This window comes from Centruroides vittatus, unplaced genomic scaffold (genome assembly GCF_030686945.1).
Source record: "Centruroides vittatus isolate TY-2023 unplaced genomic scaffold, ASM3068694v2 contig_2696, whole genome shotgun sequence".
NCBI classification, from domain to species: Eukaryota; Metazoa; Arthropoda; class Arachnida; order Scorpiones; family Buthidae; genus Centruroides; species Centruroides vittatus.
The window spans coordinates 354,355-375,247 of record NW_027121716.1 but is presented as its reverse complement, the minus strand read 5'-3'; the positions used below and the strand labels follow the sequence as shown (position 1 = coordinate 375,247).

The 20,893-nt window shown below is 29.5% G+C and overlaps 3 protein-coding genes across 4 annotated transcripts in view; 2 read left to right on the top strand and 1 right to left on the bottom strand.

Moving 5' to 3' along the window:
* The window catches only part of LOC136971729 (protein cordon-bleu-like), a 62,315-nt gene extending 54,865 nt beyond the window's left edge, over positions 1 to 7,450 (top strand). Inside the window, exons 6-7 of one of the 2 annotated variants that reach the window (XM_067266224.1) lie at positions 3,481 to 5,588; positions 6,601 to 7,450. In XM_067266224.1, coding sequence (XP_067122325.1) covers positions 3,481 to 5,588; positions 6,601 to 6,666 — 2,174 coding nt within the window. In that variant the 3' untranslated portion in view covers positions 6,667 to 7,450. Of the gene's footprint in view, positions 1 to 3,480; positions 5,598 to 6,600 lie in introns of those variants that run through there. The other variant, XM_067266223.1, reaches the window with a different exon arrangement.
* Positions 7,451 to 13,282: 5,832 nt separating this feature from the next.
* On the top strand, positions 13,283 to 14,613 carry LOC136971747 (parkin coregulated gene protein homolog). Its single transcript, XM_067266245.1, has 5 exons — positions 13,283 to 13,501; positions 13,786 to 13,920; positions 13,990 to 14,161; positions 14,231 to 14,380; positions 14,450 to 14,613. The coding sequence occupies exons 1-5, from the start codon at positions 13,370 to 13,372 to the stop codon at positions 14,611 to 14,613; spliced, it is 753 nt and encodes a 250-aa protein (XP_067122346.1). The 5' UTR covers positions 13,283 to 13,369.
* A 1,521-nt stretch (positions 14,614 to 16,134) lies between these two features.
* The window catches only part of LOC136971730 (nucleolar MIF4G domain-containing protein 1 homolog), a 29,458-nt gene continuing 24,699 nt past the window's right edge, over positions 16,135 to 20,893 (bottom strand). The window contains exons 13-15 of the mRNA XM_067266226.1: positions 18,402 to 18,566; positions 18,198 to 18,329; positions 16,135 to 16,430 (exon numbers count right to left, since the gene is read on the bottom strand). Of these exons, the coding sequence (XP_067122327.1) occupies positions 16,194 to 16,430; positions 18,198 to 18,329; positions 18,402 to 18,566 (534 nt within the window). The 3' untranslated portion in view covers positions 16,135 to 16,193. The remainder of the gene's footprint in view (positions 16,431 to 18,197; positions 18,330 to 18,401; positions 18,567 to 20,893) is intronic.

The following is a 20,893-nucleotide window of genomic DNA, read 5'->3' as shown; positions in this document are numbered from 1 at the left end:
GATTTATATAAACTCACTTTTGGCCAGTAAGTAATGAAAGAGAAACAATGATATATATATTTACATAAAAAAAATAAATTAATTTATAATAATTCTATTTTTATCGGTTTTTTAGATAACCTTTTTTACTTACCTACCAAATGTACTGTGCATATTATCGTCACCTAAGTGATATTTACGACAAAACAGCGATAATTATATTTTAATTGTGTGTATGTGTGTGTATAAAATATCATTCCAAAGATGGTTCAGCTCTTGTGTTTCTAATGGACTCTTAATATGACAAGGTTTGGCAGCTCCTGGTGGTCTATTAATGCTAATGAGTAGCATAACAATTTCAAAATAGTTTTGAAGGGATTTTGGTACTTTAATAGTATGTATCCTACAAATAGTATTTGTTAATGTGACTCTAAATTAGAGAGGAGAAATGAATTAAGAACTTTCAAATTTTAAACTTTGTATAACAATTGCAGTTTTGTTTTATATCATCTGTTGTGGTGCATCATGATGAAAGGAAATCCAGATTATTTCTGGATTCCCCCAGGCATGTTTGTAGTTAGTATGAAGTAAACTTTTGGTTCTTCCATTGATCCCATAGGGAAAAAATTTTAAACACTTCACCCAGATAAGGAATCCTTTTATTCTTGAGATAAAATGTTTTTAAGGCTTAACTATTGATACCTCATCATCAGATCTCAAAATATTCTACTTTGAACATATATTCCAGTCATTCCTGGCATAATTTAAAAACTGAAAAAAATTCAAAAAGTTTATTTTGTCTATTTACATATAAAATAAGCTTTTAAACATTTAAAGACATTATATTAGTATATAGTTGTAAGCTTTGTTGCCTTTAAATTAAATTATCTCAAAAATCATTTTGTTTCCTTGGCTTCATTACAGTTCAATAAACCTCGTATATCTCCATTGAATGGTTTTTGAGATAATTATTTGTATTTAATTTATCTTATATTAAATAACATTTGTCATTTATACAACATAAAATTTAAATAATGAAATTTTTTAATATTTATTTCATAGAAATTTTCAAAACATTGTCATTGTTTTATTTTGTGGAACAAAATAAAATTCTGTTTATATCTGAAGATTCAAGCTTAATATATACATTGAAAATGATCTCTGATCTTTAAAGATAAAATAAAGTTCAATAATTATGTTTTCCTTCAGTCATCTTGTTTTCATTTATTGGTTTATGAGACATTCAACATTTTAGGATATTCCAATTTTTATTTATTCACATATCTTTATAGTAACAGAAAATAATTTAGGCTGAGATTTGAAGACTTGCACCTTTTGGTGTATCAACAGTATTTGGTACTGTACAGTTATATAAAGTAATAACTTAGTATTGAGAAGTTGATGATGATAATATACAACTGATCTTGCTTCTATAACTTTAAATATTTTTTTCCCTCAGTTTAATCTCTTAATTCAGGAAAAAATTAATTTTGAAATTTCAAAATGCTGTTATATTGTTTAGGATATATTACTATTGCACTACATTTTCATCTGTATAAATAACTTTTTATTAAATTTTTCTTTGTTTATTTGAAAATAAAGTACTACCACCATTTCTTTTAAAAATTACTTCTGTTGCATGTAAAATAATTTGAATTAATCTTTCTAAAATTTACAATTCCTAATGAAATGATTACAGTCCACTGGCCTTAAAATGGACTCACCAAAAAAGGAACACCAATAACTCAAATTCTCATGTTAAAGTGAATTTTACTGTTGCCCTGGTAAAATACCATTATTATAATTATAATTTTCAAGCAATAAAGTGAACAAACAATTTTACCAGAGTTTACTAAACCTTCACAATCCCCAAGAAATAACCTATTTCCAATAATGGTTGCTTTTTATACTTTTCAAAATGAACAATAAAAAGTGATACTGTGATAAAATGTTCCATTTTGAATAGAATAGATTTTATTCTCCAAGTAAGCAAAGACAAGTTTAACCTCCAATTTTCAACTGTAGAGCAATTCAAACATCTGGTTTTAGTGGACTATTCTACTGTACTCAGAAAACATAGGTTAAAGTGTAAGGATGACCAACCCTTTAAATGGATGCAGTCTCATGCAAACACCTGCTAGTTTCTATATTGGGGAGTGCATACAGTAATACCAGGCTTGGCTACTTTGTGCTAAATTTGGCTTCTGTTTTTTTTTTACTTTTTTAGCACCAAAATAAGGAGTTGGTGCTTTGCCATTAACATAATTCAAACTTGTACATTACACTCTGCACAATAGTGTCAGGACTAGTCAGGAAATTGTTTGATGAAAGTGATGATTCCATAAATGAGAGAGACATTGACAGTGATGATCAACTGTCTAAGCTTTCTTTCATGGGTGTAATAGATGCAGTAGACATCATACACCACTGTCTGCAGTTTGAAAGTGACATAGATGAATATCTAAAGATGACATTTGTGATTGAAAAAAATATATAATCTAATTTTTCAAACAATATTCAACAGAAAAAAAATCACTTTTTTTTTAAAGAAGCTTTTTGTTTAACCTCTCCGATATACTGTGCCACACTTAAACAGCAAACTGTGTTTTCATTTTGTTTGATTTAAAAATCATTTGTAGCATTACTTGTTTTTGTAAATAAATTTTATTTTATTTAGTAAATTAATTCAAAATATAATTTAGAGCCATTGCATATTAAGCCTTAACTCCCTAAATTTTACAACCTTGACCTTAACTCTGAAGATTGTTAATATGAATTTTTGAGAAAATGAACAAAATATCTGTTCTCATAGTGATTTGTATTAACATGAATTGATTGTGTTTTAAAATTTAATTTGAAAAAAACTTAAGTAAAATATATATTTAAGTCCTCAATTATATATATCTTTATAGTAATGTCAGGTTTAAATTATCCATTGGTAAATATATATATTATGAAACTTATCAAATATTGCCAGATTTGTTTTAGTTAAAAATTTTTGGAGCATTGGTCTTAAAGATTTATATACTATCATATTTATCAAATTTTAAAAGAAATGGGAGAAATTAATGTAGACAATATTTGAAAGATGTATCTGATACTATTTAATCAGAAAGCAATACTTATCTCCATTCATTTGTAGATTATTTCATAAAAATACTATTGTAGGTCAGAAACCAGAATAGTTACTGATTTTATTAAGTTAAATAATTACATTAAATTCAGTAATTTTTCTGATCTGAGTGAATTAAGTGTTGAAAATTGTTGCAGTTGAAATAAAATTGAAATTATAACTGATTTTTAATTTTACAGAATAATAATCATTTAATTTTCAGACCATGGTATATCAACTTTTAAATACTTTAATTTCTCTGTTTGTTAATTGTCTAAAACTTAAAAATTACAAAATTAATTTATTTTACTTAAATTTAAAGATTAAACATCTTATATTACATATAAAATTATGAAATTGCTTTCTCTTTAAATTTACCTTTTGTTTAGATGAAATGTCAATTAATCCGATAAGAAAAGATGAAGATGATGTTGATAAAGAATTGATTCCAAATTCCTTAGAAGAAACAAATGAAGAAGCAGTTGAAATTAGCGATCCTGAATGGGACTTTAGTATACCAGAACCTCCATCACCTTTCCGAAATAATAGAGATAATTCAATTAGTTTAGAATCTGAATTATTTAAAAATGAAGTGCATTTGTTTCCAGAAAATAATGATAGTATAGAGAATATCGTTGATTATAGTGCATTAAAGGAAATAACTGAAACACCAAGAGCAGAAAATTCTGATTGTTTACAGGATAAAGCAGATGATGATTTAATAGATAATTATCCACCATCTCTCCCTGAAACAATGCCTCCAAGAGATAAATGTTTTAGGGTTGGATCTATGAGCAGTGATATTCCTCCTCCTCTTCCAATAAGTGATCCACCAGAATCAGCAAGAGAAAAATCTTATAGTTTATGTAGCACAAGTAGTGAAGTTTCATTTCCTGAATTTGATCCTACTCAAAGAGAAAATGATACAAATTCTGCTTATAAAGAATTTAAAACTGTGTCAAAAAATGAAACAGATATAAAAAAAGTGGATGATGATAAATTTGTTGGAATTAGCAGAATTGATATTACAAATAAAGAATCTATATCTACTCAGACATATATTGTAGTACCTCAACCTAAACGAAGACCTCATTTAGAAAATTTTACAATTGGTTCATATAAAAATGAAAAAACTAATTCTGATGTGACTGATTCACCATCCTTTTCTGCATCTTTGACAGATACTGATAAATCATCAAATCTGATTCAAACAAATTCATTTCCTAAAGATGATGATAAAGAATCTAATAAGGTTAATAAGCCAACTTATAATTTTACAATTATGCCATTCAAATCTAGAAACAGCTATAATGAAAACAAAGTAGACCAAAATAAAGGTTCCGACGAATTACTTCAAGAAGAAACAGTGAAAGTGGAAGAGGTAAGAAATAAAAATCAAATGTCGTTTAAATCAACAGGAAGAGAAGAAGACACAAAAATAGAACAACGTCAGCTAGAAGAAGAATATCAAAAGTTGCAAAACCAATTATTGGTTTGGCAGCAACAGTTGGTAAAAAATCAAACCCTGTTGCAAGAAAAACGGATTGTTCCAGAAATGTCGGTACCTGATCTTTCTCCTCTTTGTAGTCAGCCCAAAGTGGAAGAAAAATCTAGTGTGGCACAAAGATCACGAACACTTCCAAGGCCAAAGCCAAATGTGAATAAAGAACTGGTAGAACAGACTCATTCTTCTACTGTTGAATATTATTCACAACCTAAATCACAGATTCTTAAAAATGTCACAATTGGATCTTGGGAAAGGAAGCCTGAGATCACAGTAGGAACAGTTGCAGAAGTAAAGCCAAAATTTCAAAATGCAAACAAATCTCAGGTAAATAATAGTGTAGTAGATAAATGCAAGAAATCTAGTGTATTACTGGAAGATAATGAAAAAAATAAAATTTCACAAATTTCTGCAAAATTTGATATTAAGTCATCTAATAATAAAACTGCAGTGGCAAACAACATGCCTGAAAATCTAGAAGATGCTCCTCCAGCAGTAATACTTGCTCAAATAAGAAAAGAAATGAAAGCAAATGCAAAATACCCTGCCGGAACTGTTATAAATTCGGAATCCAAGAAGGGAACTTCTGTATCAAAAACTTATATAAGACCTAAATCCCAAATCATTTATTCTCATTACAATTCTGCCTCAGATGATAGAATTTCAGATTTAACCAAATCATCATCACAGGATCCCATCAAAGTAAATGGGAATATAAATAGACCTGTTGTAGTAGCAACAATTAAAAGCAAACCAGCTTTAAATAAAGATGTTGTTAATGGTGATAAAAACACTGTTTCACTGCCAGTGTCATCTAGTGTATCTATTCCTCCACCACCACTACCTCCAGTTGTGCCAATAAACAAAAACAGTTCTAAGTTTCAGTCTACATCACATCTTTTGAAAGTGAGTAAAACTGAACCATTATCTGATCCAAGAGAGGAACTTATGATTGAAATTCGCAATTTTGGAGGAAGAAAAGCATTGAGGAAGGTCAGTTAAAAGTTCATTTTCAGTAATTGTGTTACTAACCCTGTGGACAAGTTGGAACCTAATTTGTTATTTCTTTAAAATTATTCCCATAATTTTAACCTTTAAAATGGTGATGGTCTCTTGTTTTTCTTTTGTGTTCAATAAAGTCCTTTTTTTTTCTTTTTGTGTGTTTTTTTTTTGGTTTCAATGTATTGTGTGTATCTGTGTTAATGCTATAAATAATATACTAATTATTGTTTTTATGTGACTAAATGTAATAAATTAAAATGTTCACCTTTATTAGAATTAAAATCAGAATAGATGCTATGAAATTAAATCTGAAAATTTTAAAATATTGAAAATAAAATTGATATTAAATTCTTGGTTTAAAAGTTCTGATAAAGGAGAATGTTTGATATTAATGTCAGATTTTACTTATTAATAAATCAAACATTCAATTCTATGAAGTTTGTATTTTTTAGTTTCTGAATTAAAACCATTGAATTAAAAAACCAAACTTATAGAATTGACTAATTAATTATTAATAAGAAAAATGTTTTAGTTATACTAGGCATTCATAACATATCATCATAACTACTATTAAACTAATACATTAGTACATACGAGTGTATCGTATGAAAGTGGACAAAATCTACCAAAGATATAGAAATTTCAATGTAGCTTACTGAAAACTATCTTATGTATATAGAATGTTTAAATATATTATATAATATAAAAAAAAAATATTTTAGTTTTTGCAAGAATCTTTGAACAGAAGCAGATGATTTGTATGATTAATTTATGTAATGCTGTTCAGAAGTAATACTTTCTTTAACCTTTGATTTTATGGAAAATTTTATTTTTTGAAATTAATGATTTAAAAAATTAATGAATGTAATTAATTTCATTCATGAGATTATGCTGTTATGAGAGGGAAAAATTTCTCCTCTCAGAAAATATGCTTGATATGAATGCCTTTAATTTTACATATTAAAACTTTAAAAGTAATAACGTGTATTGTTTTATATTCCAGGTTCCTCTTAATCAGGCCGGTTGGCATTTAAAAGTTTTTGGAACCTTATCATCGTCATCAGTATAACCTTCATCAGAGAGTGCCTTATCAATAAGAAAAGTATTTTTCATTATATATTGCAAAAATTAAGATGTAACTGCATCTTAACAAATTATATTTTTTTTCAACAGTAAAATTTTTGTTTTAATGTAACAATCAAGATGATTTCATTTTATTTTATTTTTCAACAGTGTTAGCTTTGAATAATAGAAATATATAAAGATGCCATATTTGTTATACCATTATCAGCTTTGTGAATGAAACATAAATTTGTATATATGTACTATGTAATTATTTTCATATGTTCTAGATTCTGAAAAATGGAATATAAAATTATTGCAAGATAGCATTGATATAAAAAGAAAGTAATTTGTTTTGAAATCCAAAGAACTGATTGCATTATTTTATATACATATATAAATATGATATATATTTTTATAGAAAAACATAATGCATTTCAGATGGAATTATATATAAATTTTTGCATACTATGCTATACCTCAGTTAAAATATCCATCTAAAGATAATTTTAGCCCATTAACATGTATATTTCAGAATTATTATCCAAGAATTTATTTTAAATCACAAGAAAATATTAATCAGAAGCTAATAATTATTGTGTTAATCATATTATTCTGTTGAATTTTTCCAAAGTTCGTCTGATATGTAAATAAAACGGATGAAATTAAATTCCCGAGATCTGTGGGATCATAGTCGTGCCAATCAGAGTTGTAAAATGTGATTAATTTTCTGTACAGATATTTATTCTCTTGTTAAATAAATTGGCCAAATAAACTTTTATGGGAACTAATATATCCAAATCAAAGCACTTTTAAAAATAAAAAAAAAATTAAATTAAAAACAGGTAAGATAAAGGTTAAATCACTGGTTGATTAAATTAAGGTTGTGACATGTAAATTACTAAGTTTTTAAATGAGTAAGATTATAATTTAATAAAAGAATCTATGCTAAATTGTTTGTATGATACATCCACTATAAATAAATTTTTTTGTTTAATTCAGAATATTTCTGAATTTATTTTAATTATATAAATAAATATTTTGTGTTTATTACTGTCTGAAATACAGCTATCTAATGACATTTAAAATAAATTTACATTGTTAAAAGAACTTAACTATTCATTTTGAAATGAAAATATTGTATTTAGTTAAATATTGGTGACTATTTCTTAAGAGGTGCCAAATTTTGATTTTAATACATTTCATTTTAGTTTTCTCGTCATGAATTATAAAACAAGTATTAGTTTAAATTTATATAAAACTTATAATTATTTAGCTTCATCCAGATTTACTGAAAAGTGAAAATATTTTGTTAAAAATAAGAAATTAGTAACAATTTCTTATTTTTAAGAATAATGTTCTGAAGTTTAAGATATAGGCATAATACAGAAAAATTCAAAAAACTATACATTCTCAAATATAAATCAGAGAACGTAACTTTTAATCATTTATAGTAAGGCACTAAATGTAGAAATCATTGTTATTTCAATAGATAACTCAAAAGGTGGATATTGAGATAGTTTATTTTAAAATTAGGAATGGATCTGTAGACCCGAAAAATGCCAAAAATTTTATATCACGTAGTTTCAATAGGTCAGTCTATCAGTTCAATCAATCTCATAATATAGCAATATTCTACAAAGTGTAGAGAAATGCCAACATCATGCTTTTCGTAGCCACGAATATCTACACTATGTATTGTACAAAGTCTGTGTTTATTGTCCTGTTACAGTCAAGTGTACTAATGTACAGAAAAAATGATATAAAAACTGCAATCAATGATGAAATTTTTAGTATTGGAAAGAGTGCACAAAGAACGAGAATCAATTCAGTGAAGTATTGTGAAACAAGAGCTCTTAAGAGGATCTTCGCAGAATAATCAGAACAATTTTTTTCTTGCACCATGGTAATGCAAGATCACACTGCAATAAAACCAGTGAAGATGCTTAAGAATCTGAAGTTACAGGTTATTCGTACGCCCTCCTCGTGACAAATCCTGTAGCGAGGATTTTTTTCCTGAGGAGGCACTTAGGGGTTCCTGGTTCGGGGGCATAATTTGTTCTAGTGGGCAACAGGAGGTGCCCGTACGTTGGTGCACATGCCTACTTTTTCGTTTGGGTTGTTGCTCTTTACCTAATTGCTAAGGGGGACCTCAAATTCCATTGTCAACAAACGGAAAATTCATGACAAGCCTATTCTGCAAATATAAAAGAAAGTAATGAACGATATTTGTCCATTGTTCTATGCAATCTTATATGCTGACCAACAATGTTCCCTCTAAGGGGCCGTCTATAAATTACGTAAAGGTGATTTCCGCCATTCTAGATCCCCACCCACTCGTGTGTAAGAAACCGTAACATTTCTTTGATCCCACCTCCCCTTCCCTATCTTACATAATATTTAGGCATGATTTAAAAAAAAGATTTTAACAAAAAAATTTTTTTATGAAACCCTAAAAATCTTAGGTCCAAAATATATAATTATTAATTAACCAATTAATAATTATATAATGTACTGTACTATTATTTATAAAGACTTTGTGAACATGTTTAAAAATATGAAAATTTAATGAATTCGAATGAACAATTCATTTTAAGAACTTTATTTTTTAATTAGTAACAATCTTTTCATTATCATCATCATTAATCAACGTCATAATATTTTTATATTAATTTTACTTTTCACAAAAGGACGCAAAAAACTTTGACAGATCACTACTAGCTACTACACGTGTAAACAGAAACGTCATACAAAACAAAACAGAGAAACCACCAGACTGCCTTTCTCCCATGATAAAAAATGTGTAGAGCGTGAGACTGCTAGCGTTATTATTCTATCACGTCACACGAGATGGCATTGGTACAATGAGCGTTCTTAATAGAAACCAGGGGCGGACTGGCCATGTGGAATATGTGGAAAATTCCACACGGGCCGTATACAATTTGGGCCGTTTTTCTAAATATGTACATAATATACCGTTTTGTTCGGTTTTATTTTTTAAAAAAGTTCATTTATTTTTTCGATAAGTAAGATAAATTTCAATTTTTAGGTGTAATATAGATATATGTGTAGCCCTTTATCGTTTTACCCGGTTCTACCAGAGGCCGAAGTTAAATTAGTCCAGCCGACCCGAGTCCAACACTACATTGGCCGACTCGGCCCAAACAAAGCATCCTAGGAGAAAAATAATCAAAACAGACAAAATTGGTCATTTGTTACGTTGCTAGAAACTATTCACCACCCCTATGAATCTTTGAAAGCACGAGTTACTGGTTTTTCACCCAGCCACCAAAACATTGATTGTAATCATAACGGATTTAATGGCCAATTATATCATTTCCTTTATTTTAGATAAGTAAAAATGTTATTCAATAATAATTTTATATTCCAAAAATTTAATTAAAAATAATCTATTTTTTAGGTTTGGCTAACTAATTTTTAGTTTGCCATTCGCCCATAATGGCGTTGATTGTAGATGGGCAACCTGCGGCGTCGAACATAATATTACAAAACAATATAACGCTATATAAAATAAAAATTTAAAATACTGACATCTAGTCGTTTGCAATCGCACTAAATACCAAGAGCCCGCTTCGTACATATATTCGACGCAACTAGAGTTGGTCCTTGGGTTGGTTCATTTTTGCGTCTTTAAGGGATGATAGAATTGTGTACAAATGCACATATACTTTCGTAGACTGTCCATACGCGCTTGACCCCTTTTCAAGACTAAGTGAACTCCAAGGGAGTATACGTATGTACTGTACAGTACATTCGTAAACGATTCTATCATCCTTTAACTAAAGACGCAAAAATCAACCAATCCGAGGACCAACCCTAATTGAAAAGACTATTTGGTATTTTAACCCGACTTCACTGGACACTTCATATAGAGCTGTAAAGTGTTACTACAGTTTAATCCAAAAGAAACTCAATATTATTTCAGAATTGCAACATTTTAAATCGTCATGGAATATTTTAAAGGAAAATGTCAGTGAAACTTTTATAAAATTAAACGAAAATGAACATTCTACTGATGATCAACTAGAAAACGATAAAGATTCGATTTCATCCTCTTACTGCAAAGCTTGCAAAAATTGTCTTATTTGTTGTTGTTATATATTATTCGGATATAACGTGTTAAATGGTGCTTATTCTACACTTGGTCGAGCATACAAACATTTACTATCTATGTCTGTAACACAAGTGTCCTGTGAACGGAACTTTTCTACGTTAAAATTCATTAAGATCAAGTATCTCGCAAGAAAATCTAGAAGCTTTCGTGTTAATGTCGACGGAGAAGGATATTTTAAATGAAATAGATTCTGATGTCATTAATATTATTGCTCAACAAAGCAAACTTCTAAATAAAAAATTAATGTTCTAGACTTGTGCTTATTGCAATTTTTGTCAATGTTGTATTTTGAATATACTGTATTTGAATATAAATAGAAAAAAAGTCATTTTTTTTATTTATGGGCTGGGCCGGTAATGATTTTTTCCCCACAGAAATTTTAAGGCCAGTCCGCCCCTGATAGAAACTGCCAAATTCAAAACTCCACCACTCAACGAGATCAAAAAATAAGAATATTACTTAAGACGAGATCTATTACCCCTACCCCTGAGTAAGAAATCCTTGACCCGCACCCACCCCAAAATACCTTACGTAATTTATGGACGGCCCCTAAGCTGCGCGGCCGCGCACTGCTCAAGTTGTTGCCGCGCACGAGAATTTGTGCGCCGCGCAAGTGAGCATGCACACTGATTTGAATTGTTTTCTTATTTCTCACTCTGCGTATATTTCGATTAAATACATTAAATCAAAAAGATATTATTTTGTATGGAAGTATGTTTTAAAATGAATTTTAATCTCTACTTTATAATTATTTTTAATTTTTATAGGAAAAAATATAATATATATATATACAGGGTGGGCCAGCGAAAACGAAACGGCAGAGTGTTCGTGTTCGTCCAAGCAAAGTGCTCGGACAGGTCGATTTTACTCTCGAGGGGACATCTTTTGCAATAAAGTTTTTGCGATTCTGAATATTAACTAAACAAACATTTTTTTCGAAATAAATGCTTGTTTAGTTAATACAAAATAAATGAGTTTTTAAAATTTATTGTTGTTTGTTGTATTCAGAATCGCAAAAACTTTATTGCAAAAGATGTCCCCTCGAGAGTAAAATCGACCTGTCCGAGCGCTTTGCTTCGACGAACACGAACACTCTGCCGTTTCGTTTTCGCTGGCCCACCCTGTATATATATATGCTCAGAAAAATTTTTTGCTCAGAGAAGTACATGTTCCGTTCATCTACAAGAAAAATTAGAGGGAACATTGCTGACCAAAACTACATTCCTTGATTTCAAGGCCAATGCCCCGAAAAGAGTTGTCAATATACTATCGTAAAAACATCTTAAACAGATCTGAAATTCTTCGTAAACAGTTTCCCTAAAAACAAATTTTCCTTAAATATCTTTACTCCGGATGAATGCGTATCGAAAAAATATTAGTCTTGACAAAAGCAATCGTGAAACGGCCCGTTCCGGATCTCTCAAGAGAACAATTTTGAGTGGTGACTTTTCGAAGCTCCTACTCGTCCGAAACTCCACTAACCAATATGGTCAAACCATAGCCTATAACTAATATGGCTATGGTCAGACTTTACATCATGGTTTAAGAATACAGCTGATACCACTCCTATTGTATGACAGTAAAACTTGTCAAGAATGTATCCATACTTCAGGCGTTCGCTACCAGGTGCCGTCTTATCGGAAAGTCCATTTTATATCGTTTACCATTTACTATCGCGTCATTCGACAGTGTTTTTAAGTCTTACAAAATCATGTCTTTTAAATGATGTGTGCATAATTGCACAGGCAAATATTTTGGTGCCTTAAATACATTTACTATTTGTTTCTTTGTATTCAAAGAAACGAACAGTAAATATATTTAAAGAAACATTTCCTTAAATTTGGAATTGTTTAAATATATGGTCAAAACGAGCAATTATTTATTGTGACATCGTCACTATACCGAGCTGCAATTTTTAATCATATATTTTAAATAAAACATATTTTTAATTTATTTAGTTTTAAATTAGTAGTGTCTTGCCGCTGTACATCATTCCTTTCCTGTTAGCAATGGAGTCGTGTCGAGTTGTACTTTTTTTTTTTTTTTTTTTAACTCTTTCCGCCCTGTGGGCACTAAGAGGGCCTCTTTTAGTAGGCCCATTATGGGTTCGGCCAGGCCCACAATGGGGCGACCGGGTGGTGAGGGACGGGTACATAGCTGATCGGAGCCTCCCATCATCCATCTAACTTTGTCCTCGAGATTAAGGAAGGACAGACGGGCGACAATGGGAATTTATAGGTCCTTCACACTCTGTCGACTTATTGTAGGCTTGAGCCGAACCACGATGGCTATAATTACAAAGACCTTTTAAATGCTCGTAATGCGGAAGAGTTCAAAACTAAAATATCTCGATTGTCTTTTTTATTAGGTTAAATTATTATAAATCTATAACGACCCTATAAAAACTTCTAAGAAAAAATTCTGGACAAGTTCAACAAAGAAATGTCAATCCAATTGATTAACAATATTATATTTCTTATTGTTTTTATTGTGAAAGTGGCATCAGCTGCGTGAGGATCGTTCTGATTAGTTCGATCAATCAGCAGATCCGAATCAGCTCAGTCGATTGTCCGTAATGCCGTTCGATTTTAGAAAGAAGGGGCAACAATTTCCCGAACAGAACTATTTACAGAAACGAACAGCTGATCCGCCGATCAGGATCGTTCCTGCATTTACTGAGCAGAGTAATTATCAGAAAAATACCAAGGTAAGATATGCGGAAAATGTATTTCTAAAACTAATAAAATTTGTAAAACTTGGAATTATATTTACAAATTAGCAGGCTGAATGCAAATACCTCAAAACGAAATCAAAACAGTTTATTTATTCTACTAACTTCCTAATTATTTCTATATTATTAATTCTAATTTAATAACATTGCAAGAATTAACATTTACTTCGAACTTTACTCAATAATAAATTACAAAATATATTTAGGTTTTAGAAATGTTAAAATGCTTAAAAGATTTTAAAACTTTTCTTTACATTTAGGTTACGGGACCATCTAAATTGGGCTTTTTTCGTCCAAAGCCAGCGAGACCGTCACAGTTACGAATATGGTACGAAAGCGTTGGTCTACCCATTTTCTTGAAACATGAACGCAGTGGTCATTCCTTACAATGGAAGGTAAGCCGTAATTTCAACAAATTTTATAATAATCTTTAAAGTTTATTTAAAACCTCCATTCCCAAACAGGTGAATATTGGAGATTTAGATTATAAAATTTATTTGCCGATATTCTTTGATGGTTTATCCGAATTAGAACATCCTTACGATTTCTTCGCCGTAAACGGTGTCATTGATATGCTAAATGCCAATGGCGAAAAGGCACTGGAAGTGTTATCTTTTGTTATTCCTCCGATTAAAAGTAAGTAACAAATTTATAACCGCTTCTTTAAAATCGAAAACTATTCATTTACAGAAGATTATTTTCTAGAAGCTTTGAAAACTCGTTATCCAAAAGTTGTCATCAACACCATGAAGGCCATTCAACAGCTGGCCCTCTGCCACGATTTAATGGGTGTTGCCCTCATCCCTTATTATCACAGCATTTTGCCACCGTTAAACTTTTTCTTAGAATACAACAGTGAGCATTTATATATATATTCGAATAGGCTTAAAACAAAACCCATTGATTTTCAATAATACATTCTAGTAAATATCGGAGACGAAATTCATTACGGACAAAGGAAAAGGAATGTAATAGGCGATCTAGTCAAAGAAACTCTGGAAATTTTTGAGAAAACTGGTGGACCGCAGGCTTTCTCTCGCATAAAGAGATATGTTTTGACATACGAGTCACATGTACACAATACTTAATTACCACTGTTACAGTAATCATTGCTATTGTTGAAATACATTTTGATGAACTGTACAGTACATAAAATTCGGATTTGATAGAAATATATTTCAAAATTTATCACTTATCATCATAATTTACCGGAATAAATAAAATAATTTACGTAACAACTTATTGATTGCACGATGACGATCTTCGCTACTACTATGGCAATTCTGATTCAATTCGAATTTAGTCTCATTCCTCGTAATTTTTCGCTAATTTAAGACTAGCATTTAGTTCTTCGCTGTTCTCACATATGGGTTTAATAAGTTTAGCCCAATAATAGGTTAAATTGGTTAGACCCACTTTTAAAATTCTTTTCGCTTAACGAACGATGTTTCGCATAACGAGTGATGAGGAGAGGGGAAGTCCCGAATTGTGCGCATGCGGCATCAGTCTGTGTTTAGCACTCGTTCCGCTAGCATCTCAGTGTCGCTTGTAATCACACATTTTTCCAAACTTGTATTCACACATATTACTTATAAACATCAACAACCATAGCCCGTTATATAATAAACACGCCAAACGATATGCCAAATTCTTGGGTCATTAAATTTAATGACCGATTCAAAATTAAATTTTAGAAATGTCTGAATTAAAAATTAATTATTTATAATTATTAAATTTAATACGAGATGGAAACATAACTGCCTACCTCTAGTCAAATTAATTAATTTCTAATATTTAATTATCCAAGAATTTGGCATATCGTTCGGAGTGTTTATTAAACATTTTAGCTGTGATTTTTTTTTTTTTTTGTTTCTGCAAATCAAATTCTCATTCCAGGATGGTTCATTCCGCGCTAGAAGAAAAGATGATGATGATTCACGCTCCTTAACAGTGTATATTGTACAATTTTTTTTAGAATAAACGTTATACATAAAACATTTGAGCATTTTTTCGGCGTGGAACGCATTATCGTATTTTACATTCATTTCTATGGGAAAAATTGTTTCGCATTACGAGTAAGAAGACTCTGGAACGAATGATGCTCGTTAAGCGAGGTTCCACTGTATTTTAATATTAGATTTCATTGACATTTAGATGTATAATAACTTCTATTATGACTATTGACAGAATATTTTTCAAAAATTATTTCATCACTTAAATATTTATATATTTTTATGATTTTGCATTCCTATTCACCTGCAGATGCAGGATTATGGAATTTTCAATAATTATCAAATTGAAATACTATAAATTTTTACTTCATATCATAAATTTATAAAAATTAATTTTATATTATTTAATTATTATTAATATTGTAGTTATTGAATGCAGTAACAAATTATAAAATAAATAATGTGTTTTATAGTTTCTCAAAAAATAAATATTTTTATATAATATATTAAACAATAGTAGTCATAGTAAATTTTCATTACTTTGATTATTAAATAAGAATTTATTTGTAAAAAAATTGTTTAATATTCAAGAAGTGAGTTTTATCACAATTCTATTGTTTATGTAAGCAAGTCAAACAATAAATATATCAAAAATACTTTATTTTTACAAAATATATCATATTAATAACAAGATGATAATTTAATTTTACTTATATTTATAACATTTTATTGCTTTCTTCTAATAGAGATAATCTGTTATTTACAATTTCTTTGTTATCATCTAAAAACATCAGCATAAATAACCTTAAGCTTTCTTTAAAAGTTTTTTGATCACTTGGAATTTTACTAAATATTTTTGCACATTGTTCTTCGCTATGTTTTAATAGCAGTTTACGAAAAATTCTTGTCAGAAATTTCATCATTTTGACGTTTAAATCAGAAAAGCTCATCACCTATAAACAGAAAATAACAAATAGTTTAATGTAACATTTTAAACCTTATCTTGCATATATTTATTTATTAAATGAAGTCAAAATGAACTGAATGTTGGGCACAGATTTAATTATACACAGAAACTCTTACACCACACTACATTCAAAATAAGCTTCTTCTGTAACTACACACTTCTGCCAGCATTCATAGTATTTGCCAAAGCAGTCTTGGAAGTCATTTTGTAATGCCTTTATGGGCTCTTGTCACTGTGGTTTCCATATCTGTTGATGAGAACTTGTAGCCTTTCAACTTCTTTTATTTTAGAGAACAGATGAAAGTCTTCAAGACAAAATCAAGGGGAAGAAACAAGTTGAGGAAGCATTGCTATGTCCTTGGTCAGATATTCTTTTAGAGTTATATACTGGACACACACAGATCACAAGAAACTCCAAAGGAAAACATGAATAACAGTTACTAAGCATAAACAATATCACCCAAAATCATCCATAGAAAGACTAACTCTTCCTCGTAAAAGTGGCCGTGGCCTTACCACAGTTAACTTGCACTACAAACAAATTCAGATACCGTGTGAGTTTTTCCACAAGAAACATCAAGATTACATAAAGCTGGTTACTGCCTGCCAGAGTTATATACACCTTTAAACTTACACTCTAAGCACCTGGATATAGTTCAATAAACAAAAAACATACACACCAATAAGCAGTCACAGGCCCAAAAGGCACTTCATGGCAGGCATGCCTATGACCTAGCTCAGGACAAAACTGTCAAACTATTGACTGACTAGAGACTGCCTGTTTGGATAGACTGAGGGTTTTATGGGTGCCATTCAAGATCAAGTCATAAACACTAAAAACTACACAAAACATATCCTGAAGGATACATCACTCACAAATGACTCTTGCAGAAAACACCACATTCTGCTAGTAACAATGCAACATATATCCTCTAGTTGCAAGCTCTTAACACAAACAGACTATTTACATATGCATAATCAAGTAGCAAATATAATACACCAAGAGCTTGTACAGAAGCACAGATTATTGAATATCCAGGTACTATACTACAAATATACTCCACAGGCAGTGTTAGAAAATGACACACCCAAAATATATTATGACAGAGCCATAATTACAGATAAAACAATTAATCACAATAGACCTGACATCACTCACTGACAAATGCAGTAAGATCACTTGTGTAATAGACATCTCCATTCTGAACACAGAAAAAAATTGAAAAAAATCAATAAGTACACTCCACTTGCTCAAGAAATAAGACAGATGTGGAGGATGGAAAAAGTATTTATTGTACTGTACCTATTGTCCTCTCTTCTACTGATGCTATACCACAAAAATTACACAAGTCTAGAAACATTAAACCTTAATAAAAACAAATACATGACACCACAGAAAGTTGCAATATTGAACATACATCATTGTTAGGAACACTTGTTTGGGTAGCTATGCTTTGACTTTAGTCCAGCATAACACTTGACACCAGTATCAGCTGAGCATGACATTTGCAACATATTTATACAATTTTTAATTATTATTAATTATTATTGTTTATTGAAACAATAATAAATGTCAGTTAATATGTTCTTTTAAGGTCACAATAATAGAAATTTTGATTTTTTATTGACTCTAATTTTATTTACTTACTTTGGTTAACACTAATAGCAACTACAGATATTATATTTGTCCAAAATTATTTCATTAAGTTTTTTCTGTATTTGTAAATGTAAAATAATTAAACAAAATATTTACCTTGAGAACTGTAATATTAAGTGTTTCACCAATAAAAGAATGAAGTAAAAAGTCTGCTAAATTGTTTCGCTGAGAAGGCACTAATTCGTCAATATACTTTATTTTATCCCAAACTGCACACTGAAGGGCCATCTAAAACAAAAAAATAAATAAAATAAATTTTTGTTTAATCAGATTTATAACATAAAAATATATTTGATTTACTCTGTATTTTCTCTCCAACTGGCAAAATTTATCAGCCAAAACAACATAAAATAAATTAAATGGATTCTCTTGAAGACAGCAATCCAATATCACGACAATAATTTCTCTGTATTGCATGCTCTTCAGATTAAGCCGAATTAATTTGCTAAATGCCTCTAAATAGTCCTGCAAAAGAAACGTTTAAAAAATAAAGAAAAATTATTGGAATGAATGAAATAAAACATTACAAAAAATACAACTGAAGAATTCACGTGTATCTTTGCATTATTTAAATTAAAATCTTTCTTTTTCATATTTGAATTTCTTAATTAAAATTATATAGAGATATAAATTATATCACATACAGTTCATATAAAATAGTGGTTTATATACAGTTTTTGAAATTGTAGAAAAACAATCATTATCTATTACATATTACTTTAACAGACAATTACAATATCGTTAAATATTCAATATTATGTATAAATATATGTAATCAAAAAATAAAAATTGTTAATAAACTTATATAAATAAAATGACAAAATTTGAAAATTTTGTCAAGATAATTTTGTAAATTCAAAATATTTTTTAAGCTCATATGGATATGATATTCAATTAGACTAAAATCAAGCATCATATATAATGTTTAGAAAGATGTAATCTTTCTCATGTACTGAAGAAATCATAATTGAAACAATTACAATTTTATGAGGCTGATGCATAGATTCTTGATCTAGATCTGTTCTGAATTTTACTTGTATTGTTCTATGGCAAATTAAATTAACCAATACAATAATATGTATTTTATAAACTTTGTCTATTAAAACTTACCTGATATACAGTGGCGTAGCATGGGTGTCAGCTGCCCGGGGCAGAGGAAAATTTCGCCGCCCCCTTATTTAGGTATTTTTACAAGATATTATTATTTATTGTGAAATTTTTCTACCCCCTAAAAGTGCCGCTTGCGGCGGGCTGCCCCTGCCGCCCCCACTACACTATGCCACTGCTGATATATAATCTTTTTAAACTTTTATCTCTCTGATAAATAATTTTAAACTTTACATTGCTGAAATTGAATTTCTAATATCAAAAATGCTATGTTCAATATAATTTTATAATACAGGTATCCCTTGTATAGCATAGTAGATAGGTTCTGAAAAAGTGCAGTGTTATGTGAATCCATGCTATACGAAACAAAGGACTAATGCAAAACATAGGGTTATGTTCCAGAAGTTAGTAATGAAAAATAGTGATATACTTTTGCTAAAAGAAATATGTTTATTAAAGCAACCAATAATTTATTTCCAATCAACATATAAGTAACAACTACAATTAAAAGTACTATTAATATTAATTTTATTAAATGAGGACATTTCTTTTTTTCAAAGTATCATTGTCTTCTGAGCTTTTTTGTTAATTTTGATCAGAAACATCAGCAACTTCTTCATTTTTTTTATTTTTATCTTAATTTTCTATGGATGACAAAATAAAAATATGTTATTAATCAATAATTTGTTTTAGCAGGTGGCATTTGCTCAGTCGAGTACCAAGCAATTTTTTTCCAGAATTTGTACTTGAATACCGAATTGTTCGAGTTGGGAACAGTTTGAGTACTGAGATACTGCTGTATTTTGTCAGTTTTATCAATGATTACTTATCTACAGTTAAAAAAAAGGTTAATAACACTTACTTAATCTTCACATTTATTTAAACATTTTTGTCACTGTGTTTTCTTTTTACAGATTAGTCTTAAAGGCTAAAATCTGAAAGCAACAATGACACCTGGTTGATAATACAATTTTTTTCTTTCTTGTCCTAGCTTTCCTATCAGTTTTTGTTAAAGTAAACCTGACAAAAACCACAAAACAAATTGAAAATTTTGATATTTTAAAATCCATGGGCAAATTTGAGATGACACGCATGCTTACTTGAATAAAAGAAAAATATCCACTTAAAAATTGTGAAATTTTGTACAAGGATTTCCAAAAACACGTTAGCATGAAACCAGAAGTCGTGTTGTATGGGGATATCCCCAATTTTTGAACTGTGTTAGAGTGAAATTGTATTGTATGAGGGATACCTGTACCTTAATTATTGATTATCTCAATATTCTTGAATTGCTTTAAAAAAATTTAACGTAGTGTGAATGATATTTCGAAGTTTTTATGATTTTGTCAATAATACATTAAAAAATATTACGAACTCTGACACTTGGTAATTTAACCCTGGTATTTTTCGTAACTTTGCAATACACTATGCACTTTTGTCATTATTCTTTTTAATTATATATATATATTATACACAGATTAAATAACTAAATAATAACAGTTATATGATATAAATTGTATCTCTATATAATTTAGTTAAAAAATTCAAATATGAAAAAGAAAAATTTTAATTTAAATAATGCAAAGAAACTTTATTATTATAATAATAAACACCTTTAAAGTAGAGGGCACTTAGAATACTGTAACATGCAAGTAGTTGATTAGGCTTTGAAATAAAGATTATAA

Excerpts from the sequence above, each read along its gene's own strand:
- LOC136971747 (XM_067266245.1), top strand. The coding sequence starts at position 13,370 with ATGCCGTTCGATTTTAGAAAGAAGGGGCAACAATTTCCCGAACAGAAC. Across the intron at positions 13,502-13,785 it reads ATTATCAGAAAAATACCAAG|GTTACGGGACCATCTAAATT; the intron begins GTAAGATATGCG and ends CTTTACATTTAG. Across the intron at positions 14,381-14,449 it reads CTTTTTCTTAGAATACAACA|TAAATATCGGAGACGAAATT; the intron begins GTGAGCATTTAT and ends AATACATTCTAG.